The 27,383-nt window shown below is 32.6% G+C and overlaps 1 protein-coding gene across 7 annotated transcripts; it reads right to left on the minus strand.

Moving 5' to 3' along the window:
* Positions 1 to 16,958: 16,958 nt before the first annotated feature.
* Positions 16,959 to 26,502, minus strand: LOC123716355 (odorant receptor 59a-like). Of its 7 annotated transcripts, XM_045672054.1 has the most exons (8): positions 26,168 to 26,501; positions 25,669 to 25,809; positions 23,716 to 23,815; positions 23,154 to 23,267; positions 22,423 to 22,578; positions 19,652 to 19,765; positions 18,734 to 18,889; positions 16,959 to 18,440 (listed from the first exon to the last, which is right to left on the minus strand). In XM_045672054.1, the coding sequence occupies exons 3-8, from the start codon at positions 23,776 to 23,778 to the stop codon at positions 18,378 to 18,380; spliced, it is 666 nt and encodes a 221-aa protein (XP_045528010.1). In that variant the 5' UTR covers positions 23,779 to 23,815; positions 25,669 to 25,809; positions 26,168 to 26,501; the 3' UTR covers positions 16,959 to 18,377. The 7 variants fall into 7 exon arrangements, with proteins under 7 accessions (XP_045528010.1, XP_045528011.1, XP_045528013.1 ...); XM_045672055.1 differs by lacking the exon at positions 25,669 to 25,809 and having other exon boundaries at positions 26,168 to 26,500; XM_045672057.1 differs by lacking the exon at positions 23,716 to 23,815 and having other exon boundaries at positions 26,168 to 26,500.
* Between the last annotated feature and the right edge of the window lie 881 nt (positions 26,503 to 27,383).

A 27,383-nucleotide genomic window follows, 5' to 3' on the forward strand; every position in this document is an offset into this window, starting at 1 on the left:
TCTAATTACCAACTCTGTAAGAAATATTTTAGCCTTTTCTCTATCATTTATAATTTAAACATCAATTTTCCTTGAGTGTGATGAAAATAGAATTTCGTATTTCCTTGTGATTTTTATAGTTTCCCGTTTGAAAACTCGCAATCAATCCACGCTTCGCTTCGTATGCAAACGTTTGTCTTTAAACACGTCATAAAGGATGTATTGTTTAAATTTATCCTTGGCAATTTGGATTTCTTGAAAATGTATATAGATTTACCAACAAGAAATAAAATACTATATACCTACTCCAGTCGTTATGTTATATATGTAAATGCATTTTTTTAAATAAAGTAAAGTAATTAATCATCTTTATACCTACATTCTAATTAAAATCTCAGCAAAAAATAAAAAATATTCTATTCTAAATTAGAAATATACAGGCTTTTAATCTGATTGACCACGAATCTAAGAATTTACGCACTGTTTCCAAAAGAAATTTTGTCACTGCTTGCTCCATAGAATTTTCAAGAGACTCATGTCACAGTGTCGTTTTGAGCAGGTCATGTCCTCTAAAACTGACCATAATTTGAAGTCTATAGGGTTGAGGTTTGGGCTCACCCAGACCTCCTCTCAAGGATGGCCAGTCTTCAGCCAGCCAAGCCGGGCTTGGTTAGTTCGTGCCTTGTGACCAGGTGCAGAGTCCTGCTGGAAAGCCTACGGTATATTTTTAAAAAGTGTATTACTGAGACGTTTCACAAGAAGATCCAAGACTGTATCTTGAGACACTTTGGATGAAGTTTCCACTCATATTTCACAAAAAAGTAGTTTTGTGATTCCTTGATTAGACACGCTCCAACAAACCATCAGTGACTTGAGCAGCTGCTTTAAAACTGTGAGCGTGTACTTTATCATTTTACTTATTTTTTTAAATTGTTTCATAGATAAAGAGGATATTCCTGTGCTTCTCACTTGCGAATCGCGACACAAGGCATTTTGATCAATCCACTCTCTTTAATTGTAAAGATTAATTTAAGGCATGTCGTGTATATTGACGATAAGCACCGAGTTTCAGGTCTTGTTTTATAATACGCCACAGAGTCCTAGCGGGAATCTTCATTTCTCGCGGTAAGACTTTTTGCTTCCCAAAGGGGTTTTGACGAATTCTGGCTTTAACAGCATTAACAGCCTTTGCCGTCTCGGTCATTTTTGGTCTTCGACAGACGGAGTGTTGTTGTATCTCTTGATAGTACGATTTACGATCTGCCTGATACCAAGCTTTTGAAGTGTCTCGAATATGAACGTCGGCGTTGTGCATTTTGATCTCTGCAATCCTATTTTCTTTAACATCACATTCCATTTTGTAATTTGATAATGAACACGATATGTGAAATGGCGCAAAATTGAAAAAAGTTTTTAAAATAATAATCGTGTTCCAAATTCATATAATTAAAAAGTTGAATTTGAATGAAAAAGAGAGTTGAATGAAAAAGAGTTTATGTAACAGTATTTATGGCCAGACTAGTTTGATAAAAATCATTTATCTCTAATTTATAAGGAAATATAACTTTCAAATTTCTTTACTTGTTTTCTATCTAGATACAAACAGAGTGCATTTAATAACATCAATCCCCACGGAAATAATTACTACGGGTTAGTGGCCAAATACAGCCGATTACCTACATATATATACCTACCTATAGGCAACTATAAGATTCATTAACCATCAAATTTAATTTAGTTGTCTATCAGAATCTCCTTCTAAAAACTCCTGCCTAACCCGTAAATAAATAGCCAGCCTCCTGAAATTACTTTGCTTGCAGCTTATTGTTTCATACAATCTCCCCTTAAATTTATGCACTACAAAGAGACACTCGACATGGTGTCACGATTTTCAGGGATCATTAGGCTGGATCCTTCACTTTTATTCAGATAGGTGCCTCCGGCTATTCATTAGTGAAACAACCCTTCTTTTGGACTTTATCGTGTAGGCTATAGTTCCGCTGACAAGCTTGCTTCACACCAAGAGTCTTGACGGAATTGACGTTTTGGTCATTCAGATTTAGGTATATACTATCTTTAGTCAGCGTTCACCAAACCAATGAGGGACTGCAGCACTCAATCACCTTCACTGTTTTACGGATCAGACATGGATATAACAATTATTTGTAACGAGCGCTGTGACGGGGAATCGAACTCGATACTCCAGGCGATGCCATAGCTCGACAGTCCCGTTTGTAAATAGTATACATTTTTGTGAATCGTTCGCTGTTTTTGTTTCAATCTCATTTTAAATGTTGAACACCAATTTTAATATTCATCCCGGACTTACAAGCTGAAAGTAGCTACGAAAAGTTGATTTGAATTTTTAATAATTTAAGCGAGCGATTAATTTTGAGAAGTTGAGAGAGCGAAACATAAATTGAAAAATATTTTTCATAATTACAAAGGCAATATGATGTCTCACACTTTTTTATATTTTCTACTTATTATTTTATGAACACGTTTTAAAGGCAAACCAGAACCTGTGTGAAAAATGATATTTTTTTTATTTCTATTGCGCGGAAAATGTAAAAATAACTGACAGGTCTTCTTTCTCTCCGACTGATTTGAGTATTAATTGTCACATTTCCTTTACATTAATGTTATGTAGACTCAGTTTTAATATAAAATTAGGATAAAACATAGTCGACTTTGTTACCATGGTTACCATTTTCACGATATCGTAATCATGGTAACTGTACCACAAAGAACGGTTCCGTGGCCGTCGATACACAATCTTATACTAGAATAATAAGTCCTGAGTACATACCTCGTTACAATATCTTCTTAATATTTTTTTATAATAATACAAATAGCTTTAATCCGGTTAAAAAAGTTTTCTGGAAATTATGTATTTGGAACAGTAACAGTTTCATAAATGCCAAATATGTTTAATATCAATGTTTAGAATATTCTGCTTCCAAATGAGTATTGGTTGTGAGTGCCTGTGTCCACAATAAATAGGATTAATTAATGTTGTCCATAATAATTATGCTGGAATGTATTTCGCGGCTTGTTTTGTTATCATTAAGCTGTGATCGTGTTTTGTTATTCTTACTAAATTCAAACTCCCTCCGTCAAATATTTACGAGTTTGTTCAGGATTATATTAAAGGTAAAATTGTATTGTTACATATAATTATAAACTTAAGTACCGGTATTTATTCGTTGGTGATTAAGGTTTGCTTCCATTTTAAACGTTTTATTGTATTTTCTTGATCTTCAGTCTTCTTCAATATTGACGTCCTCCAGCGTCTCAACATCCACCGGGACCTTCGAGCTGACAGTCATTTGTTTTACTGGTCGAAGATTCTCCCCTTTGAAGGAAATACACAACTTTCTACCTCCACGAAACATGAGCCAGGGCCAAAATATTAATTCATTAAAAAAAATTGTCCTGAAAGCACTTGAATTATTAGCCGTCTAGAAATAAGGTCTAGTCTGAATCCTGTCCTATCCAGACATCAACATATTGCGAATGCCCCGAAGTTAAACGCTAGTGTTCTTGACTGCAGACAGTAAATGAAATCAGGTATTCAAAATTCCGCATACAAACCTCGTCAGACAGTTTAACATGTGTGTATTCAGATGTGGACACATTTCTCTTTACACCACACCCAAAGTACGAAGGACGTTTTAATCATGACGATAGTCATAAAATTTTGATGCCAGAATAAAATTCAGTAAATCGGTAATGATACACAATGAGAACGGTCTGAATATTGTTTGAAGAAAAACAGACAGGCGTATGTCTGCATAATAAAGTCAAATAGGTGATCCAATAAGCGTAGCATATGATGTAGCGGAAACAAGAGGACTTTGAAATACCTTACAACACGTACAATAAAGAGACTGAAAATGATTTTTTTGTGTAGTTACTTGTCTGTTTACATTCGCCTTACTAACGTGGTTGTGGTGTAGTTTGACACGCACACACCAGTAATGGGCAAGCTCATTAGTGCTATGAAGTGCTCTCCGTGTTAACAGATAACAAACTTGACAATGTTACACAAACTGTAACAAGAGAATGTGCGAAGTTTGAAAACTAGATAGTTTTTAATGGGCGTTTTCATCCTGCGAACCGCAAGAATGATTGTTAAAATTACTTTTCCTTTAGTGTTTGTTATTTGCCAACTAACTTTTTATATATGTAATAAAATAATTATATTTCTTAAATTAGATTATTGATTATCTATTTTGTTTTACAGATGTTCATTTAGTTTTGTTTGTTAGTCTGTGGAAAAGACGCTAGTTTTGTTTGTCTATGTATGTGTCATTTTAAATTTGAATATGAAGTTTTTGTTGTGAGTACATTTTGAATTGATAATAAAAGAAATATGATAAAAGTGATTTTCAACTGAAATAACAAACTCTAAATGTTGTTCCTTAAAATATATATTGCAAAAATATTTGATTTGATAAACGGATTTGAGTTTAACTCCCTTATATATATTTAAAAGATATTACATTAAAAATTATAATTGAGATGTGCTATTTCCCAAGGCCTCAATATAATTTGTTTATAGACAAGTAGATGATCAGCCTTCATCACCTGACAAATGTTGATGTTACCGTACTGATTATAGTAATATTAAGGCCATTATATTCTACATTGTGTTCACTACAAAGCTAATATTATGTTCTGCCAACAGGAAAGCATTATATACCAACCGTGTTTATTTTTGATAAGATCTTATATACATTTAAATAGACAATCATAAGTCCATTATTAACACAATATTGCCGTAAATTAAGGTCAAAAGTCAGATTTAAACTAATTTAGTTAATAAACATATGTTTGGCCTAGGCGTGACAGACAGTCCCATATGCAAAGGCTGTCTCAGCGCAGAGGAATCAGTCACATACATAACAACGTGCAGAAATCCTCGAAACAATGAGGCAGCTCCAAGAAGCCTGCGAAGTGGAAGGCGTTAAGTTCCGGTAGTAGCTATGGAAACTGGGTTCACAAACCAATAACGTCGTGGTACGCTTGCAACGGATTAAAATATGTTTTATGGTTTTTAATACCGGAGTTATATTTGTTGTTCAATGATACCATAGATTTTGAATAGGAAGGAAGTATACTACAGTCAAGCGACACTATCAGCCTACCTCTAATTTCAAATACAATGCACTTTAATGCGGTAAAAACAATTGTGTCTTTAGTATACAATCTTAAACTGTATATAATAAGAACTCGGTTTTCTCATCACATTAATTACAAAATTAATTAATCAATTCTCGCCCTAGAAATTTCAAAATTAGTTAAATTTAAATTAGCGATATTATTAATTATTGAAAGCAATTAGGGCGCGCGTTCATATCGCACTACTAATTTTAATCGACGACAATTCGAAGTTCAGTAATGAGTCCGATTCGCACGTGTCGCCTGCTATTAGCACGTTAAATTCTATTCGCGTTATAGTTCCTATATCCTTATTACGAAAATAATTTTCAGTTCCCGTTTGAGGCAGCATAAAATGTTATTCATTAATATTGTCATTTATTAACTCTTATATATATCAATAAAATAAATATAGGAAATCTTGATCTAAGATTATTCTAGCTTTATTTATTGACTGTAAACAGCTTACCATTACCATAATTATAAGTACCATTTTTCACTAATACAAAATCTGTAAAGTATGCTTTTTTAATAATACAGTAACAATACTTGCGCCACGCAAAAGGTTAACTGAACTATATTTCATCCTAACCTATCCATGCCTTGATTATAGATTAAATATGTGTGTGATAAATTGTGATATGATATGTGAAATCAACGCTGTTAAAAGTTTTTAACACAAACATTTCTTTATACAAACGAACTTATTTTTATTATAATTTAAAATTATCACGTCTTATATTCATATCTGCAGAATAAATCGTTATAAGTCGTTTGCAGAAACAATTTCGCAATAAGTATCATTGTTTCGCACCATAAAACTGAAGAAAATTAATTCCCGCCGTTAAGAGTAACATCTAGGAGTCTTGAAATTAATATTTCAATCGAGTATAACGTCGGCGAATTCCGCGCAAATGAAAACGACCAGCGTTTGTGAGCTTTCCTTACTACTGTCGAGTATCTACGTTACTTAAGGAGATGGTTCAATGTAGACTGGACGATATTATCATACTATATTAGATGCTTGGATTGTGGAGTGGATTAAAACAATGTACGTGTTTGCAATTTTGAAAGCAGTGCAACCCTTTGGGTGCGTTTTAATTGCAGGGGTCGAGAGTGACTAGTAAAATCTTCCAGCTTAAATTCTTAGAAGTTCTTAGTGGCACGTCGTTTAATGAATACTAACATTGTGGGTGAAAACTTTGGAAGCTCTTCAGTGTGTAGTTTACCTAGTCCGATAAATTAAATTATAATTTTAAAACTAACCGCTTCATAATAAATATACCCGTTTAAATAAACTGAAACAGAAATAATCTATATATTAGGTCCTTACATATGAAATTGGCGTATTTCGTACTGGCCACTTTAATCACGATGTTCTCCTCTTTGTTAAGGAATTCTAAATTCAAATTTGTACAGCTATTTACTCATGTATTTGTGCTTCGATGACCGTCATTCATTTGTTTTTTTCTGTTTGCGTCACTCATTTTACAAAATGGAAAACTTAAAGTATCGTATTATTTACGAGTACGAGTTCCGCCGTGGCACTAGTGCTGCGAAAACGACTCGAAGGGTGAATGATGTGTATGGCGGTCATGTTGCAAAAGAAAACACAGTTCGTTTTTGGTTTCAACGTTTTCGTTCTGGAAATTTCTACCTGCAGAACAAGCCCCGTGGACGGCCTGAGATCCAAGTTGATAATGAAGTATTGAAGGCTATTGTGGAAGCGGAGCCATCGCAAACCACGTCCGAGGTAGTTGCAGGCTGCGGTGTTAGTGATAAAACTGTTTTAATTCACTTGAAGCAAATTGGGAAGATTAAAAAGCTTGAAAGGTGGGTACCTCACGAATTGACTGAAGCAAACCGGCAAACGCGCGTCGACTGCTGCGTTACATTACTGAACCGGCACAATAATGAAGGTATTTTAAACCGAATCATTACCTGTGATAAAAAATGGATTCTTTACGATAATCGGAAGTGCTCAGCGCAACGGTTGGATCCTGGCCAGCCAGCCAAATCCTGCCAATATTTACACTTGATGAATGATGATTAAAAAATATTCGAATTAATCAAAGTATGAACCATTGTTTTCTATGCACTTTTGCCATCTCATAGGTAGTTCATTGATCCCTTTACTAAAAAAACCAGTCGGACGGGAATCAATAAAATCTGTGAAGGCGATTTGGACTGCCCCATCAGAATTAAAATTTTTCCCTTGCAAGAAGTTGTCCAAATTTCGAAAAAAATGGTAATCTGTTGGAGCAAGGTCCGTGGAGTACGGAGGATGTCTTAAACATTCCAATTGAAGCTCTTCTAATTTGGTAGCCGTCTGTTGTGCAGTGTGTGGTCTAGCGTTGTCGTGAAGTAGCAGTGGCGTGGAGCGATTGACCAGCCTAGGTTGTTTAGCCGCTAGCTTTCCATCATGGTTTGCAAATGCTGACAATAGACATCAGCCGTAATAGTCTGGCCAGATTTGAGAAAACTGCAATGAACAATACCGGCACTAGTCCACCAAACGCTTACTTTAGTAACTTTAATAAAGTAACTTTAGTAAAGTAACTTTTTTGGGGTTAATTTTCGCTTGGGGCAGGATTTGGCAGATGGCAAAAGTGCATAGAAAACAATGGTTCATACTTTGATTAATTCGAATATTTTTTAATCATCATTCATCAAGTGTAAATATTGGCAGGATTTGGCTGGCTGGCCAGGATCCAACCATTGCGCTGAGCGCTTACGATTATCGTAAAGAAGCCATTTTTCATCACAGGTTTCGGTTCAAAATACCTTCATTATTGTGCCGGTTCAGTAATGTAACGCAGCAGTCGACGCGCGTTTGCCGATTTGCTTCAGTCAATTCGTGAGGTACCCACCTTTCAAGCTTTTTAATCTTCCCAATTTGCTTCAAGTGAATTAAAACAGTTTTACCACTAACACCGCAGCCTGCAGCTAACTCGGACGTGGTTTGCGATGCATCCGCTTCCACAATAGCCTTCAATACTTCATTATCAACTTGGTTCCCAGGCCGTCCACGGGGCTTGTTCTGCGGGTAGAAATTTCCAGAACGAAAACGTTGGAACCAAAAACGAACTGTGTTTTCTTTTGCAACATGACCGCCATACACATCATTCACCCTTCGAGTCGTTTCCGCAGCACTAGTGCCACGGCGGAACTCGTACTCGTAAATAATGCGATACTTTAAATTTTCCATTTTGTAAAATGAGTGACGCAAACAGAAAAAAACAGAAGAAAAAAAAACAAATGAGTGACGGTCATCTAAGCACAAATACATGCGTAAATAGCTGTACCAATTTTAATTTGAAATTCCTAACTAAAGTAGAGGTATTTGAGGTCAAAGTGGCCAGTACGACAAAACGCCAATTTCATATGTAAGGACCTAATATTATATTTAAAAATAATCGACTTTTTGTTCCTCCCATACAAAACGCCAATTTCATATGTAAGGACCTAATATATACATTTAATTAATAGTTATGAGGGTTTTTATATTGGTTTCTTAATAATGTAACGAAAAAATACCTCGTAATTTTTCATACGCAAGTATTTTTTCATATGAGACTTATAATTCCCGGCTACTATTTTATTTTACATTACATTTAATAAAAATATTTAATGTTGTGTAACTTTTAAATATGCTGCATAAATTCAGTAGACTGTTACAACAGCTCGTTGAGGTAAAAACTAGTTTTATAACTAAAGTTAAGTGCACGTTATTCGGTACACATGCTCCGCGAAATGGTATAACGTCCAATAAGAAATTCATATATTTTATTCATAGATTTTCAATTACTATAATTATAGTTTTGGGGGTGTGTTACTAAACTGAGAAAATGTAAATTTTAGTGTCATAAGTAATATTTTTGACCAACTTAAAAGACTGAAGGATTGTTTATACAATTCAATACGCATATCTTTTTATTGTGTGGTTTTATATGTGTTAAATAATTCAAATCCAGCGCATTGGTCCCATAAAAAAATTGCAATGCGGTGGATAATTTTCAGATTATTACAGTGAAATATATCATGAACGTTGTAAAGCTCGCGCCGTTGCGTCGGGATATTTATATCAGTCAATCAATTGTCAATTTGTACACAAAAAACCAGTGGCGCTAAGTATACAACACTTTAGGTGCGGGTCTCAAATTTCTGTGACTGTCTTGATCCTTTGTTTTTTTTCTACTAGGCAAGTATGTGGGTAAACCTTCTGTGACACGTTGATTTTTTGAGTCTAACGTATGCCGGTCTCCTCACGGTGTTTGTTGTCTTTTACGGCAAGAGCAAGTACTTATATATAAAGTCCATTGATATACAGCCGAGGTTTGTACCTAGGAGACTTTATCACACTCTGAAACCAACACTGCACTTTAAAATCAATCTATATATATACTGTATATGTCCGAAAAATTTGCTGCGTCATAGCATTTTTACATCTTCATATCATACGCCAATCACCCTTTAAAATTTTACTGTTATTAAATTTAGAAAACGACTTCTGTTAATTCGATTCAATATAAGAATTTATTACATATATATTGAAAAGTATTTCTCAGCTTCAAACATAAAAGAACATTTTATTTTCATACCTATAAATTACTGCAGTACCTCGTTGCTACGACCTATACGTCTTCTTCCAATAGGTCTAGAAAGTTTAACGAGGCCTCCAGGGAGATTCGAACCAGACAAGACTGTAAATGAGCCACAGATAACTTTGACAATATGTCATTTTTTATTTGTGAACCATAAACAAAATATAGCAGTTTTATTTTTTTATTATATGCGTATAACATTTTATGGCATAAAATACCTTGTAAAATACGGGCGTTTTAACCCTGCTGAATTAATTCTACCTTCAACAAGCGAGTGATTAAAGAAATAGTCACTTGGTATACACTCGTTAAAATAATTACTGCCTTGGGGAAATGGATTTAGGTTCGGAAAGTACTAGAAAAGCTACATGTATATGGCTTACTATGAAATGTACAAACTATTAATTGTATTCATTAAAATATTGCTGTCAAACTGGATTGGACTGGACTATCACAAGTATCCTTTTTGTTTAATGGGTCGCTAAAAACTAGTTTCATACAATGATCAGTGATATGTAATTACTTTATAATTTTTGGTTAAATTATTGGTACTTAATATGTTTTTACAACATTGAGATTCTTGAAATCAAGCCTATATTTTACTTTGTTAATGGTAGTGAGTATGTATATAGATAATAGGTAATGTGTGAAGAAATTCTTAGATAAAACGCTGTGGCCAATCGTAATATAGTTTCGTGTAAAATGCTCACCTATAACCCTGATGCATGTCATCGATTTTTGCGATTACGACAGCCGATTTACCATGCTGTTTCTATACTCTACGACCTACTTCTTTGCGAACATGGAATAATAAAGTCTTTAGGTGCACCGGGAGCGATCCCTTGCTAAAAAAACTATCTGCATTATTAATTTTAGTAAATAAATGCATTACATTTTTACCAATGTATTACTGCGCTATTATCTCATGACCTCTTCCCTCTTTAAATTGTATGCAACAAAGAGTTGAAAAGCTTTGCATTTAATCAACTCATTTGTTCATAATAAGAGTTCAGCACAAGAATAAAGTATAAAACGCAGGACTTTTAATATCCCGAATGGTAACGCATCGCTATGAAGTTTGCTCGAGAAGTGAATGAGGCTCGGCTCATACCTAACGTAATGATGGCTCCAGGCTATGACTCATTGTAGCACACTGCAGTCCGGAAAATTAAAGCAACTAAAGTTTGAAATTTTCACCATAGGCTTGGTCGGAGCGCGAAGCAATTTTATTCCCACACACTTTATATGTTAACTACGTGATTATAGGTAATTTTTGAAGAGCGGATTGTAAATGCGGATATTTTATTGTATTAATCATTATTTTGGTGTCATTTCCACGATATAATTTTTAATAGAAGATATATATTAATTTTCTTGTTGACGTTACTGTAAATATATTTAAAGAAACTTGAAACTACGACACAAACAACCGCGGACCTGTAATTATGTATGAGCTTCTTTATAAGACACAGCTTTGTTTACTTTTTAGACTACTTTCTTTTTAATCTAGAAAATTCGGCACATACAATGTCATATTATAAGAGTTCCTTCACCTCAAAGCGTCAATAGATTTTTAATCAATAAAACCTTTCTATCAAAGAGTGAACTAGAAAGGTTATCTAAAAGAGAGTGTACTCTTTAGTATGCATTAATCACGCGCGCGGTCGCCGCCCGTGATTGAAACTAAATCCTACGGGGCCTTACTGTCGACTGATTACTGACCGCAACATCAACGTACCTGGATTAGGTTATTTAAATGGAAGGCAAACGGTGAGCTTCTGTTCACTTTAAACGAAGCTTAACATGTGTTATGTTCTTACTATGAACTACTTAGTTGTTGACTTCGTGTCATTTTTATTACCTTAAAAAACGTTTGTTAATAAAAATAAACTGTTTTATTGTATGTGAATTTATTTGTATTGTTTCATCTAAAATTTCAAAAAATCTATCTGGGCTCAATTATTGTTTGGTTAGTTTTACACTATTTATATCGTGAGGAATATTATTCAAACTACCTATGTAATTTCCCCATAAGATTTTTATAGAACCTCGTACTAACCTCATACACTTATTTTTCTTTATTACGGTTATGATGGAAACTACAGTTTTAAAATTTTCTTCTTGGTATTTATAGCAGTTGTACTGACTAATAAACTATATAATTGTATAATAGAATAGGGTAAAGTAATTTAAAAAGCTTAATAATTATAAGCGAGCGCGAAATTGTTCTCGCAGACATAAATACGCTCAAATATTGACTGTCAAGTGGAATAATCATGCTATAACTACTAGTGAAAAACAATTGTCGATTCAGTAAGTTTCGGAGACTGTCAAAACTGACTCACTCACTCACAACTTTTCCTCTGTATTAGATTTGTTTTTTATTTATTAATAGTAACATTTAGTCGGGTTTACATTAGTGTGAATTAAATTTATAATTTTTCAAAAATATCTCTGTTGTTTAACACTTTCAAATGTGACCTACATGAGTAAACACATTAAACTTCTTAAAGTTATTTTTCCATCACAAATTAGTATTTCAAAAGACATGAACAGCTGGAACAAAGCTGAACAATCAGTTTATACCGAGCCAATAAAACGATAAAATCTTTTGACGAATAGCGTAATCAACAATGGTTGGAAACAATAAAAGTTTCAGCGCGATCCATTTTTCAACTAACAATAAACAATTTTCCTGTAAAATAAGAGTAATTACCAACGTCCATGTGAAACGGTGTAGGTAATAAATCCATTTAGCTCTGAAGGGGCGCTGATTTTCCCCGCAAAGCCCGACTATCTAGCAATTAAAACTTAACACCTGTATGCATTCGCCTGGAAATGAGTTTACACCTGTACATTGGTTTATTATTACATACAATAGTATGAACAGTGTTGGCCTCGTATGTTAACCTTGAGGTGGTGATTTGTTCGTTTAGGGACCGAACAAATCCGGCATATTGGGGCTTCAGCCCAAGAATAGACGTTTTGTCTTGGGCATGGACAGCGGATATTTTTCCTAAATATTATCAATAAAAGATAAATTTGATATAATTTGAAATCAGAAGTTTTGATCTTCATTAAACAAAATTTACTAAGTATTATTTTAGAGATCTGATAAATTTAAATATATTATATGTATTATATTATAATAGTATACGTCCTTTACTTTCTAATGACAAAGTGTTATTACTAATAAATAAAACAGAATTTTACATGCATATAGAATATATTACAGTACTAATAACAATGGAGACGAAATCTGTACTGTACGGTACTGTACGTAACATTTTTCTATTAAACTATGAAGAAAAGTGTTTTCATAACAAATTATTGATAAACAACCTTCAAACCCGTAAGAGTTTACAAATAAGAAACGAGCTGGAAGCGAAACATCTGTGTTTGACGTCATTTTCGGAAATATATGTTTGCATTTTTGAAAGCTCTAGTGTTGTCTGGCGGATATCCGGAGGCGCCGCATCTAATGCGCATTGCACTTAGCCATAACACGTCACTATTTAGTCAAATAACAGTCCTAATGTACTTGAGAATGCTACAGAACACCTAATGTACTTGGAAGTAAGTATTCTCCTTAGTACTAGTATGGGTGGCTAAACCAGCGTACATAAATCGCGGATGTGCAGTGTCAAAAAGGAATTAGCTAAGTGAAAGTAGTTACATTACCTACAGTAAGTACGTAAAACTATGTATTCACCTCTAGTTATAACAAATATAATTATTTCTTTGAGTAATCAGTTTTCTATATTAATTATATTGTTTTGCGTATCTATTGGAACCATGGTTACATTGTTAGATGAATAAGCTCTTGCATATTAAAGTAATAAAAAGTAGGTAACCATAATGTCTGTGCGCATTAACCAGAATCTGAATTCCATCGCAATACCTGACCTACATTTGTCATCTTCAATATCATCTAGATCTAGATTTATTGCTTTTAATGACTGAACAGAGAAGAGGTTTAAAAATAAACATAAAAGGTTTATATTCATTAAAATATAAAGAATCTAGATTTAATTAATAGTCATCGTGCATTTTGCGTTGAAGGTTCTTTTTTATCTATTATTCATAATAAATATTATAAAATAAAAAAGATATATCATAAAACTCGCCTACTACCTCTATGATTAAGTAGTTACAACACATACCCGAAGGGTTTATTTACGGAGATATAATACTGTTGCATTAGTTGCAAACGTCGAGTTCAAAGTATTGTAATAAATACACGTTTCTATGCATTTGTTGTTATCATTAAGGTACCATAACTAATTTTTATCAATACATACTTTTAGGTTAAAATCTGTGACGTAAAAGTATTTATTAGTATTAATTCACGTAAACAAAGAAACGTTTTATATATCTTAGACTTCAATAATTAAGAACACATAGGAATACCTTAATTCCTTTGCACAAGCTACCTGATTAATTCCCTTCTGTATAATTTGGTTCCATTGTACCGTTAGCAATTCTGCTGTGAATTGTGATTCTGTCCTTACTTGATTTAGACAAGAATCTAGGGATTTAGACTCCTTGTAGGCTTATACGGGCTGCGTATAATCTAGCCAATTTGGAAATCTTATTACGAAAAAGGTTCGTCTAAAAATCTTTTTGAATCTTCAATATTCAAATAATCTAATCGAATTTTTAAGTTAAAAAATTACTAAGCTCTTCTTTGTGTAATTTTAGTTTCAATTTGTCATAATTCATGTATGGCTTTACTGGGACTTAGTGCAGTTGGAACATTTGTATGCAATTGTATTTCCCGCCGTGACGTACATCTCTTTAGTGCCTAATACATTCTAGTAAACAATCTATAAGTAATAGATAGAAATATGTGTCTGCACTATATTCATTTATAGATCAAACATACATACATAGTTCGGATTTATTATATAAAACAAATTTTCATAAAAAATAAATAAAAAATCATATGTTAATTAAAACAGTTTGTAATATACTCGTCGTAGTTTCTAATATATTACGTCACCTTTAAAGTCATTTTAATATATAAATTATTTATTAATATAAAAAAGATAAAACGTATACTACAAAAGGTTATAAAATGTCATGATCACGACGAAGATCGCACGTTATACAATAAATAATTCTATAGCTTTTAAAAGGTGAGTGCACGCTGCAAGTAGCTCTAGATTTTCAAACCAAAGCCTTTCAGACTTTTAGCCAACGGCTTCACATAGAGTAACGTACAGCCACAGAATAAAAAATACTGTTAAAACAGATAATTCATTATAGAAGTTTCGTTCGAGTGTTTACGAAAGGTATTTTTTAATTAAATGAACATATTATTATTAAGGCATAGCCACAATAATACTGCACAAGAAAACAGTTAACAGACTTCTGACAACACTTCCTACTACTAAACTTGCTACTTCCAAACATCTTCAAGAATTACAAAGTATAAAGACTCACTCATAAAGATTCATATTAAATAAAATATAAAATATATTAAATGACTTTGCGTTGGCTGCCATTATCTTATTCTTAGCTAAAATTTAGAGCTACAATCCTTTTCTAATTAAACTTATTATTCGGTCTTAAATATTTAGTTAATTATATCCCTTTTAAGCTTATTTCCAATAATTGCCTGTAATTGGCGCTCTCTAACCGGATCAAAAATTCGCGACATTTAACGGCGTTACCCAATCTCGATCTAGTTCTTTCAGTATCTGTACCATTGTAGTTGCTAAACGAGTGGTTTAGGTTTGATTCCAAGTTGATTAGGACCTCTATGTTTATATCCTTATTAAAGGTAAGCGGTATGTCTGCATGTTAAAGTATGCTATATGTAGTCGCATGCATGCATACACCAGCCTGCTTAGACGGGAATTCATAATCTTTGGTCTCGTTAAGGGACAAGTGGCCGTGCAGGCTTGCATTAAGTTGTATAAGGCATTAATGCACAAACGCGCGGAGCCGCATGACCGCGCCTACTCACATGACTAAATTATAATGCACGGATTTTTTAAATCCTTTGTAGTGAACTCAAGTGTTTCTTCGCAACGTGAAATGCAAGGAAAATCTCGCAAATTAGCCCTGGAAAACTGCTTTCATAAAACGCCTTTTGTACACTTGCTCTTTGTTTAATTGCCTAGTTTTGTCAGAATGTAAAGTTTCATTAATGTAATATCTTATTTATGGAGCCTAATTGCCATACTCGTTTACCTTTAAAGCCTTTGAACAATGCTGTTATGAAGAAACGAAATCCGTAATTACTGAAGAATTCCAGGACAAGTTATCATAGTAGCAAAATATTATGGGAGACTGTCAGTTATATTATGTTAGAACTATATTAGCTATAAAGAATGTATAGATTTTTATTAATCATTATTGTTTCTTAGTCGAAAGGAAAGATAAATATTACATTTTACCTAAATACTAAGGTATGATTCGACAACGTTCATCTGAAGCATTATTAACATTCAAAAATGTCCAAAGCATCACAGAATTCCGTTTACGCTCATCATTTCCGTCCTCTACCAACAATGGGTACTGTAATAGGTACATAATAATATTCACCACGGCCCTTAGAGATTACTGTTCTGCCTCTAGGCCCCGCCGCAAAAGTTACAACCCTCTGATTAAATGCATTCGGTGCGTCGGAACGCTATGAAAATTAATAAAATATGATGAAAATGCCTTCAAGCTACAAAAGTAGAATACGAAATGATATAACCTAAGATATTTAAATAAAACAATCCCTTTGGGAAACAGGAGTTTAATATTTGAATGACTTAAATATTGTTAGCGACTTAATTAACATCAGTTTTATTATGTCGTAACAATCAATGAGGTTAATGAACTTTGTACAAAGAGTTAAAGTTAACTGGCAAGTTAAGAGAACAAACTTTATTTTAACTATCCAGTATTTAACTCGGGTCTCGATTATTATCGTTCCGTAACCTATGCAATATAATGTTATTACAAAATAATTACTGTGAAGTGTTGATTTCTAGATTCTTCTTTTATTTGAATAGGTGTCATTGGAGTTCAATGCAATTATGTAACATACATACGGACAATATTTCTTTTTAAGGGACTACTCATATGTGGTCGTAACAGCAGATGACGTTGTTAGTACGTACTATACTCACGTATAAAATAAAACTACATTCTATTTTTTTCACATGAAAATTATAATAAAATGACATTACGTACATAGAATTTACATTACGCACATAGAAAACATCTACATTGACAAAATCTGTTATTTTGGTTTGTTTGAAACACTTCTGTAGTACGTACGTACGCACTTTGTAATTCACGCTGAATTTTAATTAAAGTATTGTCATAATTGCCCCGCACGTCACACACTGTTTATTAAAAAGTATTTTTTTCGTAATATACAGCATTGAGACACCATCATTCAAAGTTGGCTCTGTAAATTGTTCTTCGGTATAATCCAGTTTTTCATTTTCCTGTTGCACTTATAAAATATATTCTTCAGTAAATTTTAAAATAATTTTAAATAATGTAAATAATTACAAGTTTTTAATAATAATACATAGCTTCAATCCGTTTAAAAAATGTTCTCTTAATGTGTAAAAGCTATGTTAACAAAAGACAATACTATATTCTTCAGTAGTTTCTTCTTCATTAATAAACTGCTTTATCTTCTACTGAAGCCTCAGCTTCAAAAAAAAAGCAGCTCTTAAATTTTGGGCCAATTGAGCCAAAGTAATATCGTCCTCATCATCAGTCGCATCATCTGAGGATATTGTCAAGAGTTGTGGGAAACCTGCATGTCCCCGTTTTCCGCTGATGATACCGTGCCTGCAAACGTTGAATCCGACTGGACGAGGAAACGACTTCTTCACCAAAACGCTGAACAAAATCGTTTGCTTTTCTTTGAAGAATTGGTCTATTTATTAGCACATTATTCGTCCTTTAATATTTAAACCACTTTAGCAAATCTTCCTCAATCTTCGTATGCTTCGTTGTTCTTGCTCGTTTCATTTTTAATAAATTGTTCTCCTAAAATGTTTCAATTTTTTTTGTGTGATAGTGTCATACACCAAATTTCGCGGCCAAGCCTTTGTTGAGAATTCCAATCTCAAGCTTTGATATAATATGCGATTTGTCTTATATAGTAATTTGTTTTCTTTTTCTAACTTTCTTTTTATAACTCAACAATATGTTTTGGTGCGTCTTGTGTTCAGATAAGTAACAAACTGATTGAAGGGAAATGAGAAAGGCTTTGGGCTTCGATTATAAATACTCGAATATTTTGTTTCTGAGAAATACAATACTCTAAACTCGAGTCGTTTTCCTTTGCTTTTGCGATCTTAATGTCTTTAGTGTGCCAGATGTGGAAAGGAGATACTGCCCTCACATATTCAAATGTTATCAATACATGACGTATCTAACAGATATAATTCTCTGAAAATATCAGTAGTCAGCGCTACATCGCTTACAGATATATATATATACAAAGCGATGTCATAAGAGGCGGTGTTATAAGGCGGTCTAATAGAATTCAGCCGTGTCCTTTAATTATGGGCAATATAACCTATGTTGTTCTAAACGGTTTTGATATTAAAGACGAGGACGCACTTATATATAAGAATGGCATACATAAATACATATTAATTGAATATATTACTTTTCGGCACTTTGGACATTTCTCACTACCGTGAAAAATGAATATGCGGTTTTCATTATCTGAAAAATTAATTATTATATTTTCGTTACTAAGTAATCTAATTGAGCAGTGTTGTGGCTAGTGGCTTCAGCGTGCGACTCTCATCCCTGAGGTCGTAGGTCTGATCACCTACTTGCCTATTAGATTAACAAATTATCATGAAACAGATACAGAAATCTGAGGCCCAGACCTAAAAAGGTTGTAGCGCCATTGATTTATTTTTTAAGTAAACTAATTGTAAATTATATAATAGTTATATGTACTTATGAATGTCAATTATACAAAGTTTTGTTAAAAATTAAGTAAGTTTTACCGAAGTAAACGTATCCAAAGTTAATGGAAAAAGTCCACATCCGCTGAAGACGATAGGAGTGTTGGCCCGTAACATGAAAAGTTTAAGGCTTCGCTTGAAACTTTCTGATCTAGCTATCCACTCCGAGCAGTAAGCTGCGTTGACTAGATCTTGACTCTAAAAGAAAAAATATTATTAAAGACATTTTATTACACTTATATTTTTTTAAAGGCTTAAGGCCCTGAAGACCTAGTTTATTAATTTGGATAGCAGTTCCATTAACAGTTTTGACATGCAGTTATCAGTTATATGAAATGCGCGTTACAGATAAGCTTATTAATTTTTTATAATGTTTATGTTATGAATTAGTTTTACGAATATTGGTCTTATAACCAAGCGTATTAAACACTTTTCTCTGTACAAAGACATACATTAAGATTACGATTTAGCCTAACTTAACTGACCTTATTAGCTAAAAAATATATTTAACATAAACTATAACACTTCAATAACACTAGGTACTTATCTTCTCTATTAAGGGGTTCTTAAATAAGTCTGTGTGCAGACACAATGTTATTACTCACGTTAACTACCAACAAAATAAAATATTTATTTGTAATAAATAATTAAAGGCGCAACACTTTTACAGCAACATACAACATTTTTAGCCTCAGATTGCTGTATCTAATTCATGATCATTTGTCAATCTAAAAGGCAAGTAGGTAATCAGCCTCCTTCACCTTTCGAGCGAATGTCTAATGCGCACACAGAAAGAAAGTCTATTGGTGAGCAGCCGGGATACGAACTCAGGGATGAGAGTGACACGTCTAGGCCAACACTGTCCTTTATTTAAAATCTCTAATTTACAATAGACATAGCCTTTTAAGAAAATATTGTGTAACTTAAGGAAATATTAGTCATTTAAAAGATTATTCTTACCCTATAGCGCAGTTGCGTGCCTAGGTAAGCTGGTACAAATATTTGTAATATCATCACAAATGCATATGGTGACATATAAAGTAGCATAGACATGAGCGCACCAAATGTTTTTGGCTGAAAAATAGAAAACCGTTAAAAACGTCTAGAAGGAGATCACCACTTACTGATTAAGCAATCTGTTCTTTATGGAACGATTATTATGCTACAAAATTAGAACTATTAAAACTAAGAAAAACACTTTTTGAACGGATTAAAGCTATGTATTATTATTAAAAACTTATTTACATAATTCTAAATTTTAATTGCTTTCCGACGTTTCGCTTTTCAGCGTGCGTGGTCACGGTGACCACGGCGAAGGTATAAGTTTTTAATAATAATACATAGCTTTAATCCGTTCAAAAAGTGTTTTTCTTTATGTCTAAAAGCTATTTTAGTAAAAGACAATACTATTAAAACTATTTTCTGATAGCGTTATATATAGACAAAGATTATAGTTTACTTATTTCATTTGTTTACTCGAGTTAAAGATACTTTTCGAAGTTTATAATAATAATAATAATACGGCAGCTTTTACCGCGCCCCACCACTAAATGGAACCAGCTGAACACTAAAGTATTTTGAACCGATCCGACGTAAGATCCTTCAAGAAACTAATTATTTATAGATTAGAAGACTAATTATTGAAAGGCCGGCATCGCATTTGCGACCCTTCTGGTAATGTGAGTGTCCATGGGCCGCGGTATCACATAACATCAGGTGAGCTATTACATTTAAAAAAAAGGTTTTAGTCCGTGATTCTTAGTCTCCGTAAAGGACGCTTAACATAACCTTTTATATTTTATAAAACAAACTCAATAATTTAGTACCATATATGGGTATTCTAATTTAGAATTGTACATATGATGTATGTTATATCATAGTATAACTCTAATATTCATTTTAAATAATAGTTTATTTACTACAAAAAATATTTACAAATTGAAGGCTGCACAAGATTGCACAAATGGATCCCGAAGCCACGCCGAACTGAATAAACATAGTTACGCTAATGATACTCTGCACCTCTCTGGAGAATCTAAAAAAGACTTAATAAATAGGCACTTTAATAGTTGGAAAAATCTGTGCATTACAAGCAATTTATATCTATAATACAAACTTCACTACTTTTTTTATGTTTATGAGGTTTTCAAAGGCTTGAATGCTTGAATAGACAAAAAAATATTTTTATACATATAAATATGTAGATCTCAAGTAATACACGTGGAAACAATATAACAAAAACGAAAAGCGTACTTACTGCAATACCTTCTCATAATGCCTCAAACACTTGTTCAATTTTACAAGTTGTTCCTCCTCAACACTATTTGACTTTAAATTTCTTAGTTCTTGATCTACAATTCTTACTTGTGCTATTACTTTTAAAATCAGCCCTGCTATTAATGAATCAATATTTATATTGTACATCATATGCCCGTAAATTCCCGCAGCCTGATAAAACCATAGAAAAGCAAAATGCCGATATATAGTCTTCTTTTCCAGGAAATAATAATTATAGAAAGGCAACTCAATGTTTCCATAGACGATATAAGAAATTATATGTACGAAGATTTTGGCAAAAAATGCACTGTTTGACATGACCGCATTAAACTTCCAATATGTTTTATACTTAACTATATATTTGTATACTAACTGTTGGCTTTTGTCGTCGCCTTTGAAGACTTTACAGTTAAGGATACGAAAAGCTCTCACTATAGCTTTTCGCTTTAGAAAAATCATTACCACCTTCGCAGCTGCTACTGTTTCAGAAAAACAGAATAACACTTCACGAACCAATAATTCAATATTTCTAGGCGTATAGAACAGGTTTAAGATGATAAGCAAGTAATATAATATCAATGATACCAATATATATATGCCTGAGTAGTATTTATAGTATATGCTAGAAGTTTTACCCGGCCATGGAACACCAAAAAATTTTAAGCATATAAAATTGATATTAAAAGTATCAGATATGTTAGCCATGTTTGTTAGTTGTCTAATGATAAAAAAGCGTGTTCTCCTTAACAATACCTTAGTTTAATTAAATAGATACGTTTTTTTGGAATAACGATACTGTACCGTGTAATTATAAAATTAAACACTTTGATGATCCAATTATTATTCAGACAAATTATACCAAAGGTTTTTAATAAGTATCTTTGACCGTTGCCTAAGTGGTGGTCTACATAACATATCAAAAAATCCTTTTACATTTAGATAGTAAGAAAACAACTAATACTTTTATGTTTAATAAAAAAAAAACAACAATATTCATTCTTAAGCATGCGCCCTTGGCATGATTCAATGTATTAACATAAAAGCGACAAAGATCAAATTAGATTTATAGTGTCATATATTATTTGTTATAATATTTAATCAAGACGAGATGTTCATTATGGATTTTAACGTCACATAATTGTTGTGCTATATGCCTTTTTAGGATAATAACGTAATTATTAAAAACATAAAATATTTTGCCATGAACCTAATTAGGTGCTTAATTAATTATAATTATAGGAAATAAATGTTCATAACTACTAAAAAGTACGTGTATTAAGAAGATATGCTGCTAGATAACACTATTATTTGTGATTCTGAAAATTTCTGACTATCGTGAAAAATGAATATGCACTTTTCATGATCTGAAAAAATTAATTGTTAATTATAAAATCGTCGTATTCGTTTTCATATCAATTGGTCTTTTTATCTAAAATCAATTGCTTTTAGTATACCGAAGTAAACGTATCCAAGGTTAAAGGAAAAAGTCCACATCCACTGAAGTCGATGGGATTGTTGGCCCGTAACATGAAAAGCTTAAGGCTTCGCTTAAAACTTTCTGATCTAGCTATCCACTCCGAGCAGTAAGCTGCGTTGACTAGTTTTTGACTCTAAAATAAATATCAAAACAATAAATACAGTTATACTCGTATCTTGTATCACAAAAGACAATTTAATTGAAACTAACATTATTATATACGATATTATATATATTATAACTAATTTCATTTAGACAAATGCCAGCCTCGTCCTTTTTACTCTCTCAGTTAATTTTTATTGTACGATCCCCAATATATGCTAAATCTTAGGAAACTTTTACGTCATGATTTGGCATTTTAAGGGGTTAGTTTTTTCATATTAACTCAATCTTTTGTATTGAACTGTCACTATTTGTCGAACAGTGAGCACATTTTTACAGATAATTCAAGAATAATTCATTTCATTAGGACAGCTACCTAGTTATAAGATACTAGATTTAACAAACGAAATATATAAATATGCTGTTTAAAAAGTTTATTATACTTTTTAAACATTTGGCAGATCTCATACTCATCTGTCTCTTTTCATCATAGCGTAATAATAGTTTGATACAAAGAGATAAAAGATTACTTTAGAAAAAAAAGTGCAAGGAGACTGATTTAGTTATTAAGAATGGGTTTATATTATTTAATTTGCGGATACTCACTCGATAGCGGAGCTGTGTTTCTAGGTAAGAAGGAATAAAAATCTCTAGAATCACCACAACCGCATAAGTAGACATGAAAAGTAATAATGACATAAGTTCACCAAACGTTTTAGGCTGAAAATTAAAACAAATATATAAATGTCGATCGAGCTTCAAAGGGGCAGTTCAAGTACGTAAGCAGATTGACTGCAGTTTATCCCCCCCCCCCCCCCTATCGTCAGCAAAAGTAAGCAAAGCACTCAAAAATAATAGTACAAAACGTATTAATTTTTGTAGGAATCCCCGAAAATGCACTTCGTTTTCAAGTATAAATAATATGTGGGTAATTATGTAAAAAAGTAAATAATTACTGTTGACGTAATCACCAAATAAGAAAATCAAAATCATTGAAAAACTCATTCCTTCTCCCTATAGTGCTTACGCAATACTCGAATGGCCTCTAACGGTCTACCTCTTTATTAATTTATTTTATATGTTGTGCGTCTCAAATTGCGATTATTACACAAATAATGATTAAGGAAATAAATTTTGAAAACACAAAATTTTGTAAAAATAAATCTACCAATAAAAGGCTGCATAATATTGCACAAATGGATCCTGAAGCCACAGTGAACTGAACAAACATAGTAACGCTTGTTATATCTTGAACCTCATTTGAATATCTGAAACGATTAATTAATTTTGGTATTATGTACACGTACTTGCAAGAAGTTTCCATTATTGACGCATATTTCGTTAACTTAGTAAAAAAAAGTAATAATGTCTAATAATAATGCGTAGTTTTACCGGTGGAAAATAGAGGGACCTTTTTAATTTGTATTATTTTATGTAAATAAATAAATGCGAAGAAAATCATTACCATCATTAACTTAAATTTAAATCTAAAAAAGAAAGGTTTTACTATATTTATTTATATAATAAAAAGAGTATTTTCACTTTCACTCATATTTCAAATATTTGTTATATTATTTGAAAATTGTGTATCGATAATAAAAAAGTCATTTTTATTTAAATAATTGAAAGAAGTCATATATCAATCATATTTAAGATTGTCCAAGAATTAATAACGGGTACATCAAGACAATTAATTAAAAAATGTTCAATTTAAAAATAAATCATATCAGAATACTTACTGTAAGAGAATTTCGTAATGTCTCAAACATTTATTAAATTTTATAACTTGGAATTCCTCACTACTATTATCAGCTTTTAAACTCCTCAAGTCATGGTCAAGGATTTCTATTTGAGCTACCACTATCAAAAATAATCCTGCTATTAATGTATTTACATTCATATTATATAACATGTGTCCATAAATCCCGCAAGCCTGATATAGCCACAAAAAGACAAAATAACGATCAATAGTATCTTTTTGAAGAAAATAATAATTGTAAAATGGCAATTCCACATGGCCATAGAAAAAATAGCCAATCTGTACGAAGATTTTTGATAAATACGACATATGAGACAAAACAGCGACTAATTTCCAATATGTTTTATACTTGGCGATATATTGACTTAGAATTTTTCTGCTTGTATCGTCTTCGCCTTTGAAATGTTCACAGTCGAGAATATGAAAACCTCTCACTAAAGGTTTTTGGTTAAGAAAAATCATGACAGCCTTCGAGAATGCCAATGTTTCGGCAAAACAGAATAATATTTCGCGTATCAACAATTCGATATTCCTGGGCGTATAGAACAGGTTTAATATTAGAAGTATGTAATAGACTATTAATGTTGTGAACATGTAAAAGCCTGAATATAATATATAGTATATACTTAAGCTTTTGCCCGGCCATATTACACCAAAAATTCTTAGGCAGATAAAATTTATATTGAAACTTTCGGATATGGTAGCCATCGTTGTCACAAGTCTAATGACGAAAAATCGTGTTAACTGTCATTAGCAGCACCTCATTATGCTATTAAAACATTTTCTGTATTAATTTTTAACTTAATTTTCCCGGAGTTGTTACATGATTGTACAATTAAACACTTTCCTAGCCAATTATGTACTTTGAAAAATTACACTTTTGCAATAAGTGGCTTCGACCGTTTCCATCCTACATAAGTGGCCGTCTACGTAACATATTAAAGTTTTTCCGTTCCAAAACCAACTGAATGAGAGAACGAAGAATACTTTTTGTGAGAGAGAAAAAGTGGCGTAATTTATTTTCCCTTGGTGCAATATTTAGTGCTGTCCATTACTACAGTTCGCGACCGAACATTATTTACAAAGATCCATCTTTTTTCCACGGCCGCCACGTTTGCGGTAGTCCATATTAACTTTTTCATCTTGTATGTTTCTTTCGACTAATCTATTTCTTGGTTCAATTGTTATAATTAAGTTCTTAGGTGGCTTTGCATATTTATAGGATTTGTTATTGTAATTTATAATTCCAGTATTATTATTTGGGTTAGCAAATTACGTGGTACATACACGTACCTACTACTTGTTTCAATAGAAATAAACACAATATACAAATAGTCAGCACGAATTAGGTTCGATACCTACGTGTGTGCTCACGATAATATTATAGCGCTTGCCTGACTCTTCGAAGAGTCTGGGACCAGTAATGCAAGCATGAATGATGATGAAGACAGAGGTCACTACTTGTCCCAAAATCAATCCAATCTACTCAAATCTCGTCCCTCTCTGGAAAATTGGAAAGTCCTAATCATGTATACTACTAAATGTATACGTATATTTAAATTAAATTTATTTTATAGAACATTTTAAATCGTGTCGTATCTGTATTACGTGGTAAAGACTTATCTATAATAGTTTTACAAATCTTTGACAGTACCTAAGATTTTAATAAATTTATCTAGAGAAACCTGACTTATTCTTCAAAGATAGTACTTTAATATTTTAGTATAAATACCTAGCCATAAATACGGAAAAAAGTAAAAAAAAATCTATTGCAAATATAAAAAGCTTATTCGAAGTGGTCTCCATTGGCTGCAATACAGTCCTTTAAACGTTAAGGCCAGATATCAATAGAAGTACTCACTTTTTCTTTGGGAAAATTCTTCACTGCGTGCTTCACTTCTGTACGGATTGTTAGGGACTCCAAATTATCATGGACCATAAATCACAATCCAGTGGATTCGGACAGGATTTCTCCGAATTCTTTCCCTTACTGATTTGAACTTTTTCGTACGAACACTATGTGGACGGTCAGATCTTTTTCTATCACAAACAGAGGAGGTCTCGTTGTGATAGAAAAAGATTAAGAGCCCGGTACACAAACATTTTACTAATACTAAGCGTATCGAGAGGTTTAAAAATAGCATTTGGCTCCATACCTATTTTGTGTAATGCAACCACAGCGATTCGGCTCTCTTTATCACCCCACTACATTTTAATGTCGCAAAATATTGTACAATGTATTGGCGCCAAAATGAGAAAACCCAATGAAGAATGATAGATTCTTTATTCAAATGATTTTGTAGATTTTTTGAAGAATTTTTTTGTTGAATTGCAACAGTATTTATGGCTAGACTAAGTATTTAGTCCCGAATCACCACAGTGACATCTAAAGTTCTAAGATATAACTACGTCAACTTAACGTACTGACATTTATTTATTAAGTGCTACAAGATGTCACTAACTGTACCAAAGAAATTCAGAATATTTGAAATTTGTCCAATTATTATATTTATGTTTACCGATATGATCTGTCAACCAAACTAATTGAAATTTCTCTGGCTTTAAAGAGTACATTTTATTTCAGTTACCATCGGTTCGTAGTTACGTAGTTCTCTACTAGATGTCGCTATTTCTATTATCGCTTTAAGGGCTTCGTTTTGATATCTTCAGTGCATTCAAACTTTCTTTGTGGCATAATAATAATATCCGTAAAGTTACACACATACATTACCAACAGCGCTGCAACCTTTTATGGCCCTAGGATATAAGCTTAGATTAAAACTAATTACATTTCATTCTTAGTAATGCAGTGTGTCGGTATTCAGTCCCCAGATCAGTTCTGTGAGTTTGTTGATTTCTTAGGCGTGTCACCTATCAACCTATCAATGTCGTTGATTACTCAAATGTTAATACGCCTAAGATAATCAGCCTAGGTCATAAGAAGTAATTATTAAACTAGGGCTACCAAGACTGTATTTTTTTAAATTATGATTACTAAAAAAGAAGTTTTTTGCGAGAACTAGTATATTTGTTTTTGATAGAAAATACGGCTATGTATATTGTTTCTATAATAAAAT

This window comes from Pieris brassicae, chromosome 11, assembly GCF_905147105.1.
Source record: "Pieris brassicae chromosome 11, ilPieBrab1.1, whole genome shotgun sequence".
Lineage (NCBI taxonomy): Eukaryota > Metazoa > Arthropoda > Insecta > Lepidoptera > Pieridae > Pieris > Pieris brassicae.